General features: G+C 42.6%; 1 protein-coding gene across 1 annotated transcript in view; it reads right to left on the bottom strand.

Moving 5' to 3' along the window:
• The window catches only part of IGSF3 (immunoglobulin superfamily member 3), a 171,543-nt gene that overhangs the window by 116,067 nt on the left and 40,820 nt on the right, over nucleotides 1-14,656 (bottom strand). Inside the window, exon 2 of the mRNA XM_015419696.1 lies at nucleotides 4,332-4,709. Coding sequence (XP_015275182.1) covers nucleotides 4,332-4,709 — 378 coding nt within the window. The remainder of the gene's footprint in view (nucleotides 1-4,331; nucleotides 4,710-14,656) is intronic.

The following is a 14,656-nucleotide window of genomic DNA, read 5'->3' as shown; positions in this document are numbered from 1 at the left end:
ACACTGCAGGCTCATGATTAGCTTGTGATCGACCAGAACACCTAGATCCCTTTCACATGTGCTGCTGTCAAGCCTATATCTGTGCCTTTGATTTTTTGTACCTAAGTGTAGGACTTTGCACTTATCTCTATTGAAATTCATTTTATTTGTCTCCGCCCACTGTTCCAGCCTATCTAGATCATCTTGAATCCTGACTCTGTCTTCTTCAGAATTAGCAGAATTCTAGGTATCAAAGTTCAAGTGAAGGTATTCCTAAAGTAGATCCAGATATTACTTTTGCCTGCTTATCTCTTTAGGGTATGAATGAGACAAAGAATTAATTGTTTGGCTGAATGAGATAAAAATGACTTGCATCTGATTACACACACTCAAAACACAGATAAGAACATAAGAAAAGCCAATGTTGGATCAGACCAATGGCCCATCTAGTCCAACACTCTGTCACACAGTGTTTATCTAATTCCCTCTTGAAGCCATCCATCCTTGTAGCCGCCACCTTCTGTGGCAGTGAATTCCACACTCATCACAGTTTGTCCTCCAGTTGCATGTCAGACTCATTTGTCCATTCTGTCATCAAAGACTTGTGCTTCAGTCATTTCTTCCCCATTTTTCTATCTGTCTGACACCTGGTCAACTTATTGCAGTTCTCACTGGCGATGCCATGATAAAGCCTACTCTGTGCCACGCCCACAATATGCAGTGCATCCCACCCTACTGATCAGCTCCATACAATACAGTGAATTTCAGTAGGGATGCCTGAAAGTGGCATGCACTTTTAAGCAGCTTTTGCATGGCTGTTTGGCCAGCCTTTACTTTTCTCTTCTCAGTGCTTAAACATTGTGAGGGGTAAAACCCTTAGAAGCACATCTTTAAATAACAGCCAGCAAAGATACAATGATCAATTAACATTTACCACAATCTAACGGAGCACTAAGTGGCCAAGGAAACCAGCAGATACAGTTTAAAAATCCTTTTTACCCACCCCTCCCCCACACATTTCATAGTGCTTGAAAGAACTAAAAATCCCATCTCCTTAAAGCCCCTTGGGCCATTCTGCTGCCAAATAAGGGCTGCTAAACCTAATGAGGGAATTAAAAATTCATAATTTGATGAAAGGAGAAAGTTTGGTTCCACAGCTGAGAAAATGAAAAACAGTAACTCACTCATAGCTTAGGCATACTTCTTGAGTGAGCATTTCTAGTTATTTCCCACATATGGTAGAGGAAGCACACAGCCAAGTCCAACTACAACTCATCTCTAACTAAACAAACAGCATCACTCTCCAATGATATGAACAATCCTTTTGCTAGCAGGAATATTTTCATACTAAATTTCTCACTTTTCATGCCTTAACCAGAAAGAGGCATAGACAAACATTGCCTGCATTTCCTGATTTATTCTGCATTGAATATTAGCAGGTAGTTGCCTTAAAGATCAACTTTTCTTTTACATCCTGTTACCGATCTCTGTAGTTAATCAAGAACTGCCTACTGGTAGCATCATCCATGACATATGTTTCAGCCGCGAGGGAAAACAAAAAACAAGCATGAGTTTAATGGCACATCACAGACTAACTAGTTTTTATTCTACCATGTAGTAGGTCCCCTTACATGGCATGCATCTCTTGAAAACCACACTAGTCCACAAAAGCATGTTGTACAATAAAAACTTGCTAGTCTTTGTGTCTCAAGACTCCTGTTCATTTTTGCCATAAGCACACAAATGGGGCTAACCCTCTGAAGATCTCCCAAAGGCTGCTCTGCCTTCTGTGTCCAAAGATCAAGCTTAAGGGCTAATTCAGATGCTGTGATGGTATTGTAAGAGGGGTCTTCTTTTTTGTTTGCTAAAGCCACTTCCATCCCTGCACCCTTTGCATAAAAGATAACATCTGGACTAACAATCAAACTCATGAACACTAAAATCCATTTCATGAGATGGATCTAATCAGGCTTGATAATTAATCTGAAACTGATATAATATTCATATATCAGAAGTTTTGATATTACATTATCAGCTGATATTCAAAACTGCAAGTAATAGCTTCTAAACTGAGCCTAGATGTCTCAGAACATCTTTTCGAAGTGAAGCAAAGACTCCAATGCACATAGGTTTGTGTACACTACAATTTGGGCACATATTTAGTGACCGGAAAATACAGTACAGTATTTTCTTTTCTTTTTTAGGGCCATGTTGGAAATTTTGCAGGGGTGTAGGACAGTAGTAATTTTTAAGATGTCTCTATCCAGTCTTGAGGTTTGAGGCTAAAGTTATTTAAAACCCAGACTAAAATAAGAGTCATCCTATATGGCTAGATTATCCCAGCAAATTCAAGTCACCATATTTCAAATACTCCAAGACTTGGTAATTTCTAAAATACTAGTAAGTGTGTTCAAAGGGGTTAGTGCTTCCGAGAATGGGCTGTATTGCTTTTGTTATTCTACTAATTTATTGATAGCTGTTGGGATTTCTTCTTCTTTTATTCTTACAAACTCTTAATCTATCAGTTCTTCAATCCTTCTATTGTCCAGCAACACTGTATTGTTTAACTATTTTTTGCCATCAAGTTGCAGTCGACTTATAGCGACCCTGCAGGGTTTTCAAGGCAAGTGATGCTCAGAGGTGGTTTGTCATTGTCTGCCTCTGCCTAGTAAACAGACTGCCTTGGTGGTCTCCCATCAAAATATTAATTGGGGTCAACCCTGTTTAACTTCCAAGATCTGATGAGACAGGGCTAGTCTAGTCTATCTATTATTACTATATATTATACTACTATTATGTTATCCCTTCTCATTTGGTGGGATATGGTGGGATATGGTGGCCACCAAATGAGAAGGGAGCACTCACTGGAGAAGACCCTGATGCTGGGAAAGATTGAAGGTCAAAGAAGACAGGGACGGCAAAGGATGAGATGGTTGGACAGTGTCATCGACACAACGAACATGAAATTGAGCCAACTTCAGAGGACAGCAGAAGACAGGAGGGCCTGGCGGGAGCTGGTCCATGGGGTCGCGAAGAGTCAGACTCGACTGTGCGACTGAACAAATTATGTTATCCAATATATATATATATCCCAGCGTATTGGCACCTTCGGGCTCTCCCACTGGCTGTGCTGTGTGCTCCATCAGCCATTGGCCCATCAACCACTACTCAAGAGTACTCGTGTGCCATTGGCTGGGTGCTGGGTATGCGCCTCTCTCCCGCCCACTGCCAAGCCTGGCCACTCTTCCCTGCTTGGCTCCTCTCTGGCTGGCTTCTCCTGCTTGGCTCCTCTCTGGCTGGCTGGCTGGCTACTGAGATTGGTTCTTTCAGTAAAAAGACAAAGGCAGGAGGCCCTTTCCAGGTCTACTTTGGCCTTTATGGGAATCTCATTGGGGCCAGTCCTGATGAGGGCTGCCAGCTCCAGGTTGGGAAATTCCTGGAGATTTTGTGGTGGAATTTACGGAAGACAGAGTTTGGGGAGGGGAAAGGCCTCAGCTGAACAGAATGCCAGAGTCCACCCTCCAAAGCAGTTATTTTCTCCAGGGGAACCATTGCTGCCAATCTCCAGGTGAGGGTTATAAACAAGGTATCATGTTGTTAAAGCAGAAAAATATGTTTAGGTTTTTTAAAAAATCACAATTTTTTCCCCTGGAACAAGGTTTCCCCCCCATAGCTTCAAATTTTCTAGAAACTTTACATTACTACATACAGTTGCAATATTTTCACTCTATTCCAGAGTACGCAATCTGAATTAAAATAGACACTTGGATATTGGAAAGAGTTCTATATCACATTTGAACACATGTGGGTACAAGCAGCTATTTTGATAGTACTGTCCATATTCTCTGCATCCTCTCTACAACCTGAAGTTTATAGGGGATTCTACATTAAAAACAAGAACTGATTTCCTTGATAATGCCAGCTGTACCTCCTACTTGCTCTCCCAGCCAAGAATTCACAAAATTCTAATGAGTTCTGAGCAATGTTCCCCCTAAGCTGTGGAGGCTTGTGAGCAAAAATTCTACTTTGTGAGCGACTGGCATTAAAGTTGTGAGCGAGCGATTTGGCTACTGCATAAATCAGTTTGCTCTGGAGCCCTCCTTCCTGAGCTAAGGCCTCCTGATCCAGCCCTGGTCAGTTCTTTCCTCACTATTAGGACACCACTGGTGTAGCATTTCTCTTTTGGTAGCTCCTGGCATCTCTCTTCAACCACCATCTCCTTCACAGCTTCAATTTACTCTCTCAGCCGCCTTAATGATTTTTGTTAAAGGTGCTATACGAAATTTGCAGTCCTGACCTAAACAAGAGGCTCCGTCTAGGGTAACAAAAGATCTGTAAAACAAAAACCTTACCTATTAGCTTCATCTTGGCACTGTAACTCCCGAAGTATCTTTCATCAGTGGTCGGTGTGTGACATTCATATACGCCAGTATCCCTGTCCTGAAGCTCTGTGATGTGCAGCAGAGCGGAATCCCCTTGGATCTTCTCTACATAGATTTCTCCACTCCTGACACGCTGGGTGTAAATAGCATAAGGAAAGGATGGGTCCATGGTGCTGACAATTTGTACCTCCCTTTCTGGGAGGGATGGGAGATATATAGACCACTGAAAATTCTGTTCTGAAGGTCCTTGGTAATCACTGACATTGCACCAAATAGTGATGTGAGAGTTTTCCGTGCGGTATAGTGGGCCTTCTTGAACTGTGACTTGACGTTGCGCAAATATTGATCCTGAAAAAATATAAAAGGGAGAACAAGTTGAGTGAATTTGTTAATAAAATAAGTTCATAAACTAAGCTGACATATTAGTACCTCATCTACAATTCTCAAGCGGTATCTTTGGCTATACATATCTTCAACTGTTCCAAAAGCCATACTCTAACCAGGTAAAATGCCCCCACTTGAAATGTTGTTACTTTCTCAAGGTTACAAGCAGATCTGTGATCCAACCCCTTTATTCATTTATTTTCATGCTGGTAATTAAACAATGCTGCTTTTCAACAAAGAAGAGCCCTCTGCAGAAATGAACACAAAGGGCAGATTGAAGTATAATGTATTTTCTTCGCTAAGAAATGCCCATGAAAACTGTTACTACAAACTGGAAAACCATGTAGATTTTATAGAAGAAATAATCCATAAGCAGGGGACCAGGTCCTTACCCACTCCTATTCACAGATTTTCTACCTGCAGATAGGGTTGCCAGGTCCCAACTGGCCAATGGCGAGGGGCTCCTGGGCCTCTCCGGGATGTTTAAAACCATAGTTTGCCTTCAAAACCATAGAGTTTGCCCCAAAACCAGAGCATCATCCCCCGATGTCAGTGACATGATGACATCACTTCTGGGTGACGTCATTCTGTCGGGGATGTCACACAGTGACATCCCTGTTTGGGGGTAGGGATCCAGGCCTCTAAAAGCCTCACTGGGTCCTGGGGGCTGGGAACCCTACCTGCAAAACCAACTGTTCATTTAGAAGTCAGACACTTTGGGAACTTCTGGTTTTGGCGATCTAATGGCGGACGCGTCTCTCGGGAGCTCCCGAGGACATGATCCGTGAGCCAGTGGATGGAGAGGGGGGTGCAACTGTACGTGCCCCCTGGAGTCCTTGTGATGGGTTCCTAGCCATGGGGCACCAAGGATCGCCTCTCTCCCAGCATGGTGCCAGTGGATTGAGGCGCTCCGATGCCCCGACGGTCTTGCTGCTGTGTTCCAGTATTGGACTCAGAGACGCACACTGGGAGAAGCGAATGGAGGTCGAGCGGTTTACACGTTTGATGGCGAGATCCACCTGATCTACATTGAGAGTGAGTTTGGTTGAAGTGAGAACCAGAGAAATGGCTGAAAGGCCCCCCTAAAGTAAGCAAGGGGGTGTGGGAACCCCCCCCCCCGCGGAAATAAAAACAGACTTAAAGCATGCCTTTTAAAGGGGGGCGGAACTGAAAGCAAAGTGGGACTATAGTGAGGAACTTACAAGAGAATGACAGGCGACTTGCAGACTTCAGAGACTTTTGGCAAACTTTTCTAAATGTAAACAGCTTCAAAGATGTCGCTAAAAAGACGGAGAAATATAAGCAAACAAAACCTAAGTGTCCTACAGGAAGTGCTAGCCCAGCAAGTGCGGTCACGCAACTGGATGTAATCATAGACTTCTCTAAGATGCTAACAGAAGCTTTGCGACCCCTGCTGGAGCAAATGACGACACTCAATCAAAACTTTGCTGCACAGCAACAGCAATTAGACGAGACCAAAAAGAAAGCAGAGCAAACAGCTGAGAATCTTAAAGAAGTGGATGCCAACACCAAAAAGCTTAAAAAGCAAATGCAGGAGATGGAAAAGAAGAGAAATTCTGATGAAGCCCAGCTTTTACAGCTTCAAATGGAAAAGGCAAGCTTTACACTGAGATTTCAGGGAGTTCCTGAGACTAAAGGGGAGAATCTTAAGCAGACTATGAGTGATGCTCTGGGACTGGTTGTAGATTTAAAAGCGGATTTTCTTCAAGGCGAGATGGATGTGATCTATAGGTCATATTCAGAATACATAAAGAAAAATAATCTGCCCGGTGAGGTGGTGGTTAGATTCTCCCGAAGACATGTGAGGGATCAGATACTAAAAGCAACAAATGGAACTACCCTTAAAATTGATGGCAAGGAGATAAGAATTCTGAAAGACATTCCCTTTGAAATAAGGGAAAAAGGAAGAAATACAAAGACCTGGCTCTGTTTCTACAAAAGAATAACATCTCCTACAAATGGATTGTACCTGAAGACATACTTTTCAAATTTAAAGACAAGAGGGGGGAAATTGACTCTGTTATGAAAGCATGTGAGTTTTTGCAGCAACAACTGGATCCAACAGGGGAAGAGGACGAGAAGAGCAACAAGGGGTGTGATGATGAAACACTTTCTGGAGAGGACTCTGATTCGGAATGCGGGGCGGCTGCCCCCAAGCAAGGATATCAATTGAGGGAAAGAAGAGGCAAATGAGATGTCAACTTTATCTGAAGTTTGATCTTGCTTCTTAATATTTAAGCGTTCTTGGTTTTGTTTTTTTTACTAAGTCAGAATACCTGGACTTGAAATTTTTTAAGCGACTTTAATGATCACCTTCAATGTAACAAATTAATCTTTCTTGTAATCATTATATGACCAGAACCTCTTGGGTTTTTAGTGGTTTTGTTTTTACCTTTACTTTCCATTTCCTTATTTTCTTGTAGTTTTGGAAAATAAAAAATTTTGCAAAAAGAAAAGAAATCAGACACTTTGCTGGCTTTCTGAGAGCCAGTTTGGTATAGTGGTTAAGAGTGGCAGACTCTAATGTGGAGAACTAGGTTTGATTCCCCTACTCCTCCACATGAAGACAGCTGGGTGACCTTGTGTCAGTCACAGTTCTCTCAGAACTCTCTCAGCCTCACCTACCTAACAGGGTGTCTGTTGGGGGAGGAGGACGGGAAGGCAATTGTAAGCCACTCTGAGACTCCTTTGGGTAGTGAAAAGCAAAGTATACAAACCAAGTCTTTTTCTTCTTTGATGTCAATAAAAGCATGGATATCTCAGGTGATGCAAACAGCGATGAAAGTTGCATAAATTTCTTGCTAGTGATTTCCCTAGCCCCACCCCCTCACTCAGCCTCCAACCTCAGGAGCATATTCATCCACTCTCTTTGTTCCCCTGGCCTCAGATATGCTGTAGCTGAGAGGATGAAGTGCTGCTATCACTACTTCAGCAAATGCTTCCTTGTACTGCTTCCTTTCCTACTGTTTGGGAGCAGCCCAGCCCCCAAAGCTGCCCCTGCTTCAGGGATTGGGTGAAGAGGATGGATGGTCCACACAAGGGGTGCTTGCTTCCCTTTTAAAGGCCATCTCACAGCATGGCAATAGAGATCGAGGACATGGCTGGCAAAGGCACTGACACTGACGGCACTTTGCTCTCTCAAGGCAGCACATTCTCCACTGCTGTGCTATGAGATGCTTTTAGGCAAGCAGCCCATAGGCCATCCATCCTTCCCTCCCTTCTCATCCAGGCCAACAAAGCCCAACTCAGCAGCGGGGTCTGAGGTGCTTGTGGAGGGGCAGAAAGGGAGAGGAAAAGGGGAAACGCTTAATGAAGCAGTGACGATGGTGACAGGATTTTGCCTCCTCAGTGGCTAATGAGTCAGCTGCAATGTAACTTTACACGTGAAAAGGATGAGGCCTGCTGCACTGCTCAGAGACAGCTTTTCCCCACCTGTCCCTGCGCTTCTCCGAGACAACTCCAATAAAGCTTCGTTCCTTCCTCCCCCAGAGACCCCCACCCTTGTTTGTTCCCAGGCAGTGGGAGAAGCAGCCTTCCCTGGATGCAGGCCCCCTTCCATAGCAGTCACTAATTAGGGGGAAAGAAACACCTGTTTCCAAATACCAAGCCACCCCGTGGCTGCTGCTCCAGCCAGCTTTCTTACTGGTAAACCATAGTAGCCCATACTGATTTACTTTCTCATCAGGATGCAAAGCACTCATTAATGAAACCAAAAAAGTGCTTGAAAGTTTTTGTGTTAACAGGGAACAAGACAGAACAAAGCTTGAGTCCAGAGGCACCTTTAAGACCACTGATGTTTTATTCAAAGTATAAGCTTTCATGTGCATGCACACTTCTTCAGATACATTGAAATGGAAGTTACCAGTCCACAGATACAGGTAGACAGTGAGCAGCAAATTACCATACAGCAGAATAAAGGTATTTAACCGATGCAAGGACCAAACTGGAATAACAGGACTTAATAGGGACATGGGTTTCTTATCTCACTATGTATGATAAATCCAGTTGGTCAGCTGTGTTGGTCTGAAGCAGTACAACAAATTTAGAGTCCAATGGCACCTTTAAGACCAACAAAGGTTTATTCAAGGTATGAGCTTTTGTGTGCATGCACACTTTATCAAATACGTTAGAATGGCCAGGGGGCAAGGTTCAAACTTAAAGCTAGTGAACATTGCTGTTCATTATCTGGCTGTAAGTTTGAACCTTGCCTGCCATTCTAACTTATTTGATAAAATGTGCATACACGCGAAAGCTCATACCTTGAATAAACCTTTGTTGGTCTTAGTGTACAGTAGTGACAGACCAACCTTTGTTGGTCTTAAAGGTGCCATTGGACCATTGTATGGTAAAGTCATTCAGTCCTTACACCTGTATTCTCACTGATCTCCCAGAAGGGCTATACATTCTCTTAATTTAATTTTATTTCTAATTTGGAATAGTGGACTGAAATAGTAGATTGTAACGTAATGAGTAGTAGAATGTAATATAATTTGGAATGGTGGATTGGAATGTATTTCTCTGGTCTGGGGACAGGGAAGATACACTGTACAGCTAACTGTACCACTTCAAAGAAGAGGATACTGTACTGCTGCCTCCATGGTTGAGAGGAGACGGATGGAGCATGATAGGGTCTCAGTTAATTACTCTCAACATTCTACAGTTAAGAAGGGTACATCTGCGCATTAATCTCCGATTTTGATATATTTATTTCCTTCACGGTTTCCCCCCGGAATTAAACCCAAACAAATGGTGACCATATAAACTAAGCTTGTTATTCCAATTTGGTCCTTCCATCTGTTAAACACCTTTATTATGCTGTATGCTAATTTGCTGCTCACGCTCTACCTATATGTATGGACTGGTAACTTCCATTTTGATGTATCTGAAGAAGTATGCATTGTCTGCCTCCATTCCTGAGGACTGGAAGGTAGCTAATGTCACTCCCATCTTTAAAAAGGGTTCCAGAGGAGATCTGGGAAATTACAGGCCAGTCAGTCTGACGTCGATACCGGGTAAATTGGTGGAAACCATTATTAAGGAAAGAATCAGTGGCACATAGATGAACAAAACCTATTAAGGCAGACTCAGCATGGGTTCTGTAAGGGAAAATCTTGTCTCACTAACCTGTTACTGTTCTTTGAGGGGGTGAACAAACATGTGGACAAGGGGGACCCAATAGATATTGTTTACCTTGACTTCCAGAAAGCTTTTGATAAAAGTTCCTCATCAAAGGCTCCTAAGTAAGCTCAAAAATCATGGGATAAAAGGACAAGTCCTTTTATGGATCAAAAACTGGCTAAATAATAGAAAACAGAGAGTGAGTATAAATGGGCAATTTTCTCAGTGGAGGGTGGTAAGCAGTGGGGTACCGCAGGGATCAGTACTTGGTCCACTGCTTTTTAACTTGTTCATTAATGATTTGGAGTTGGGAGTAAGCAGTGAAGTGGCTAAATTTGCGGATGATACGAAGTTGTTCAGGGTGGTGAAAACCAGTGAGGATTGTGAGGCACTCCAAAGGGATCTGTCAAAGATGGGCGAGTGGGCGTCAACATGGCAAATGGGGTTCAATGTGGCCAAGTGCAAGGTGATGCACATTGGAGCCAAAAATCCTAACTATAAATACACGTTGATGGGGTCTGAACTGGCAGAGACAGATCAAGAGAGAGATCTTGGAGTTGTAGTAGATAACTCACTGAAAATGTCGAGACAGTGTGTGACTGCAATAAAGAAGGCCAATGCTATGCTGGGGATTATTAGGAAGGGTATTGAAAACAGATCAGCCAATATCATAATGCCGCTATATAAATCAATGGTGCGACCTCATTTGGAATACTGTGTGCAGTTCTGGTCACCACACCTTAAAAAGGATATTATAGCTTTGGAAAAAGTGCAGAAAAGGGCAACTCGAATGATAAAAGGGTTGGAACACTTTCCCTATGAGGAAAGGTTAAAGCGCTTAGGGCTCTTTAGCTTGGAGAAACGACGACTGAGGGGTGACATGATTGAGGTTTATAAGATTATGCATGGGATAGAGCAGATAGAGAAAGAGGTACTTTTCTCCCTTTCTCACAATACAAGAACTCGTGGGCACTCAATGAAATTGCTGAGCGGTCAGGTTAGAACGGATAAAAGGAAGTAGTTCTTCACCCAAAGAGTGATTAAAACATGGAATTCACTGCCACAGGAAGTGGTGGTGGCTACAAGCATGGACAGCTTCAAAAGGGAATTAGATAAGCGTATGGAGCAGAGGTCCATGAGTGGCTATTAGCCACAAGGTATAGATAGGGGCTCTGGGGCAAGTGATGCTCTGTCTTCTTGGTGCTTGGGGGGGGGGGTCAACAGTGGGAGGGCTTCTAATGTCCTGGCCCCACTGGTGGACTTCCTGATGGCACCTGGTATTTCTGGCCACTGTGTGACACAGGGTGTTGGACTGGATGGGCCTTTGGCCTGATCCAACATTGGTGTCTCTTATGTTCTTATGTCATTGGTCAGCCTGAGACAAGCAATGCTGGGGACTCCTCAGAAGGAGACACCTAAGGTGCAGAGGAGCTTCATTTAGTCAGCCCTGAACTAAAGGCAGAGGAGCTACAGATTAATCAAGGCTCACAGCCAGCAGCTGACCCAGAGCCACCAGCACCTAGCCCTGGTGCAGCAGGTGAGACGCACTTAAGTGAGATCAGTCCAGCAGGCTCTCCTCCACCCTTTGAGCACTGCAGACAGAGGCTTAGAAGAGAGCTGCAAGCAAGGAGGCAGAGTGCACGTCTCCTGGCCCATCGCCAGCTGCTTGCTGATGACAGCCTAGAGCAGTTGCAGCAGTATTCCCAAGGCTGGTAACAAGGGCTTGTTAGGGAATGCGTATAAATCCCAGTGCTGGGAGCCTGCATGTTGTGGAAGCCACAAGTCATCAACCTCTTGACTCAGTGACCACAGCTCTGTTTCTGTGACCCTTGGACTGGCTCTTGACTCTGAAATCTTTCTCCCAGCACTTGTGTGACCTTGGACTACTGGACCTTAATTCCGGTATATAATGCTTTGAACTAGACTCTGCCCTTTCAGTAACTGACCTTTGGACTGAATTGTGACTGACTCTGGAACTCAGCTTGCACTGACCCTTGATTCTGACATGCGTACACATGAAAGCTTATACCTGGAATAAAACTTTGTTGGTTTTAAAGATGCTGCTGGACTCAAACTTTGTTTGCTGCTTCAGACCAACAAGGGAACAAGACAGAACTGCATTTACTGCTTTCACCAATAGAACAGGCCAAAAGGAAAAGCACAAACACGCATACAGACAACCTACACATATCTTTTCCCAGGGATGTTTAAGATGCTTTTCTAATAACAATTACAAGAACTGTGAATGGAAACTTCTTCACTGCAGCACATTAGCTAAAAATTCTTAGCTATTACTCCCTTTTCCATTCAGATCCTTAGTTTCTACACACTCTCAGATGACTATGTTTCTGTCAAAGGATGTTACAGCTGACTTTGAAGCCTCCCTACAGGAAAAAAGTGCATTATGTCAAGCAAAGAAAGAACTGAAAGGTATCAGAACATCACAATTGTAATGGGGAAAAGGAAGAATTGCTCAATAGACTCTTCTTCGGTAAGCTCTGCTATATAAAGCCTTGTTCAATTAATACTACACTTCCCAGGAATAAGATGCTTAATCCAGATTTCTTATAATTGTCTCCAAGGGGCAGCAATCCATATGCAACTGCTCAAGTTATTTGGAACAGAAATTGTTAGTACTATCAACCAATTATTTTTAGCACTTAGCCTTTTAACTGATTAAATTCAAATACACAGGTGTATTATCGAATGCTCACTATATGCATCCTTTCAAATTACTGAAGAACGTAGAAGCTAATTTTAATGCAATACATAAAATTCCCATTCATATTGAATACTTTTTTACACATTGCCTTTTAAGGAAACTCACCAGAACCAAACAAATATACTCTTAACTAGCAGATACAGCAATGAAAATTTACTCTCACTGATAAATCAAACAGTGCTAAAATCCTATGCATACTTACTTCCAAGAAAACTAACATAAAATTGCATTAACTGATTGAGATTAAAAGACTAAAATCTAATAGCCATAGTTAATAGTTAACTTCCAGACTTCAGGGGGCAAAGCAACAGTCTGAATCCAAATGTTGCTTAATGAGACTGAAGTCTTCTAATTGCCTCTTAGCATGCATATGTCTGTACACGCATGTCACTATCAAGCCCTTTTCAGTTGTTACATTTTACCATGCATATGAGGAAAACTTGCTACATGTGATCCTGTTTTCTTCTGTGTGTAGTAAAAGATAAATAAAAGGGCTCAGTGTCAAAAAAAGTTTAAACTTTCAATATGAATTTTCTAATACGTTGAAAACTTAAATTTGATGTACTGTGTGCACTGAAAAACCAAGATTAATATAGATTATACATACCTAATCAAAAGATAAATCCCTGATAACAATACTAAACTATTCACTAATGAATAATTACATTATTATGATAAAGCCACAGAGGTCTTGGGGTCATCTAGTTAGTGTGATTGTCTGAAGACTGAGGAGCTGATACTTCCTAACATGAAGGAACACGGTGTGGAATTCTTAATAAAAGTGCAAACTGACCAAAACTAAATATGGAGAACACTTTTCACCTATCTGCAGCCCGTATATTTAGTAAAAATACAGTATATGTATACATTCAATCTACATCACCTGACTTTAGATTATCAAAGTTTACCAGAGAGATGTACATTTTCGAGATAATCTTTAAGACCTTGTGTTTGGAGACAGCAACATCAACCCATCTGAAAATAAAAACTTTCACATTTTTCAAGATCATTGTGAGAATACACCTGGCCCTCTAAGAGGCCATGCTTATGTTTGAAGGGACAAAGCCCTACATGTCATCTGTGAAAATAATGCCATCAGCAAAGGCTATATCTGATCCACATAGTGAACATTCTTTGATAACATCTATTTGATGACTATCTCATTAATTTTGTTATACTGCAAAATTGCTTATCTTATACATTCACTTGTGAGTAATCCCCTCTGAACTCAGTGACACTTGGCAGCTCCATCCCTGCATCATTTGGATCATCTCCAAACTTCTAGATGAATTTAACCTCTACCAGCAATATGCAGCTAGTAGATTGATGCAAGATATTTTTTGAACTAACTTCCCATACCGTAAAGGTGGAATTTTATGTGGGAATTACATTCAGCTGTTGTAGAAGATCACTCCGCCTCATGGATCACTGCCTTGAATTTAACCTCTACCAGCAATATGCAGCTAGTAGATTGATGCAAGATATTTTTTGAACTAACTTCCCATACCGTAAAGGTGGAATTTTATGTGGGAATTACATTCAGCTGTTGTAGAAGATCACTCCGCCTCATGGATCACTGCCTTATCATGGCGAGGGGGCTTGCGTGGTTCGATGAGGCTGTGGGCTATGCCGTGGAGGGCCACCCAAGACGGACAGGCCACAGCAGAGAACTCAGACCAATGTGATCCCCTGGAGAAGGAAATGGCAACCCACTCCAGTATTTTTGCCAAGAAAACCCCATGGACAGTATCAAAAGGCTAAAAGATATGACGCCGGATGAGCCCCTCAGGTCGGAAGGTGTCCAATATGCTACTGGGAAGAGCAGAGGGCAAGTACAAGTAACCCCAGAAAGAGTGAAGCGGCTGGGCCAAAGCCGAAAGGAAGCTCAATTGTGGATGTGTCTGATGGTGAAAGGAAAGTCCAATGCTGCAAAGAACAATACTGCATAGGAACCTGGAATGTAAGATCTATGAATCAAGGTAAGCTTGACGTTGTCAAAAATGAGATGGCAAGACTGAACATCAATATCTTAGGAACCAGTGAACTAAAG

Source organism: Gekko japonicus, unplaced genomic scaffold, assembly GCF_001447785.1.
Source record: "Gekko japonicus isolate JY-2015 unplaced genomic scaffold, Gekko_japonicus_V1.1 scaffold1587, whole genome shotgun sequence".
Lineage (NCBI taxonomy): Eukaryota > Metazoa > Chordata > Lepidosauria > Squamata > Gekkonidae > Gekko > Gekko japonicus.
This window is presented reverse-complemented; position numbering and strand designations above follow the sequence as displayed.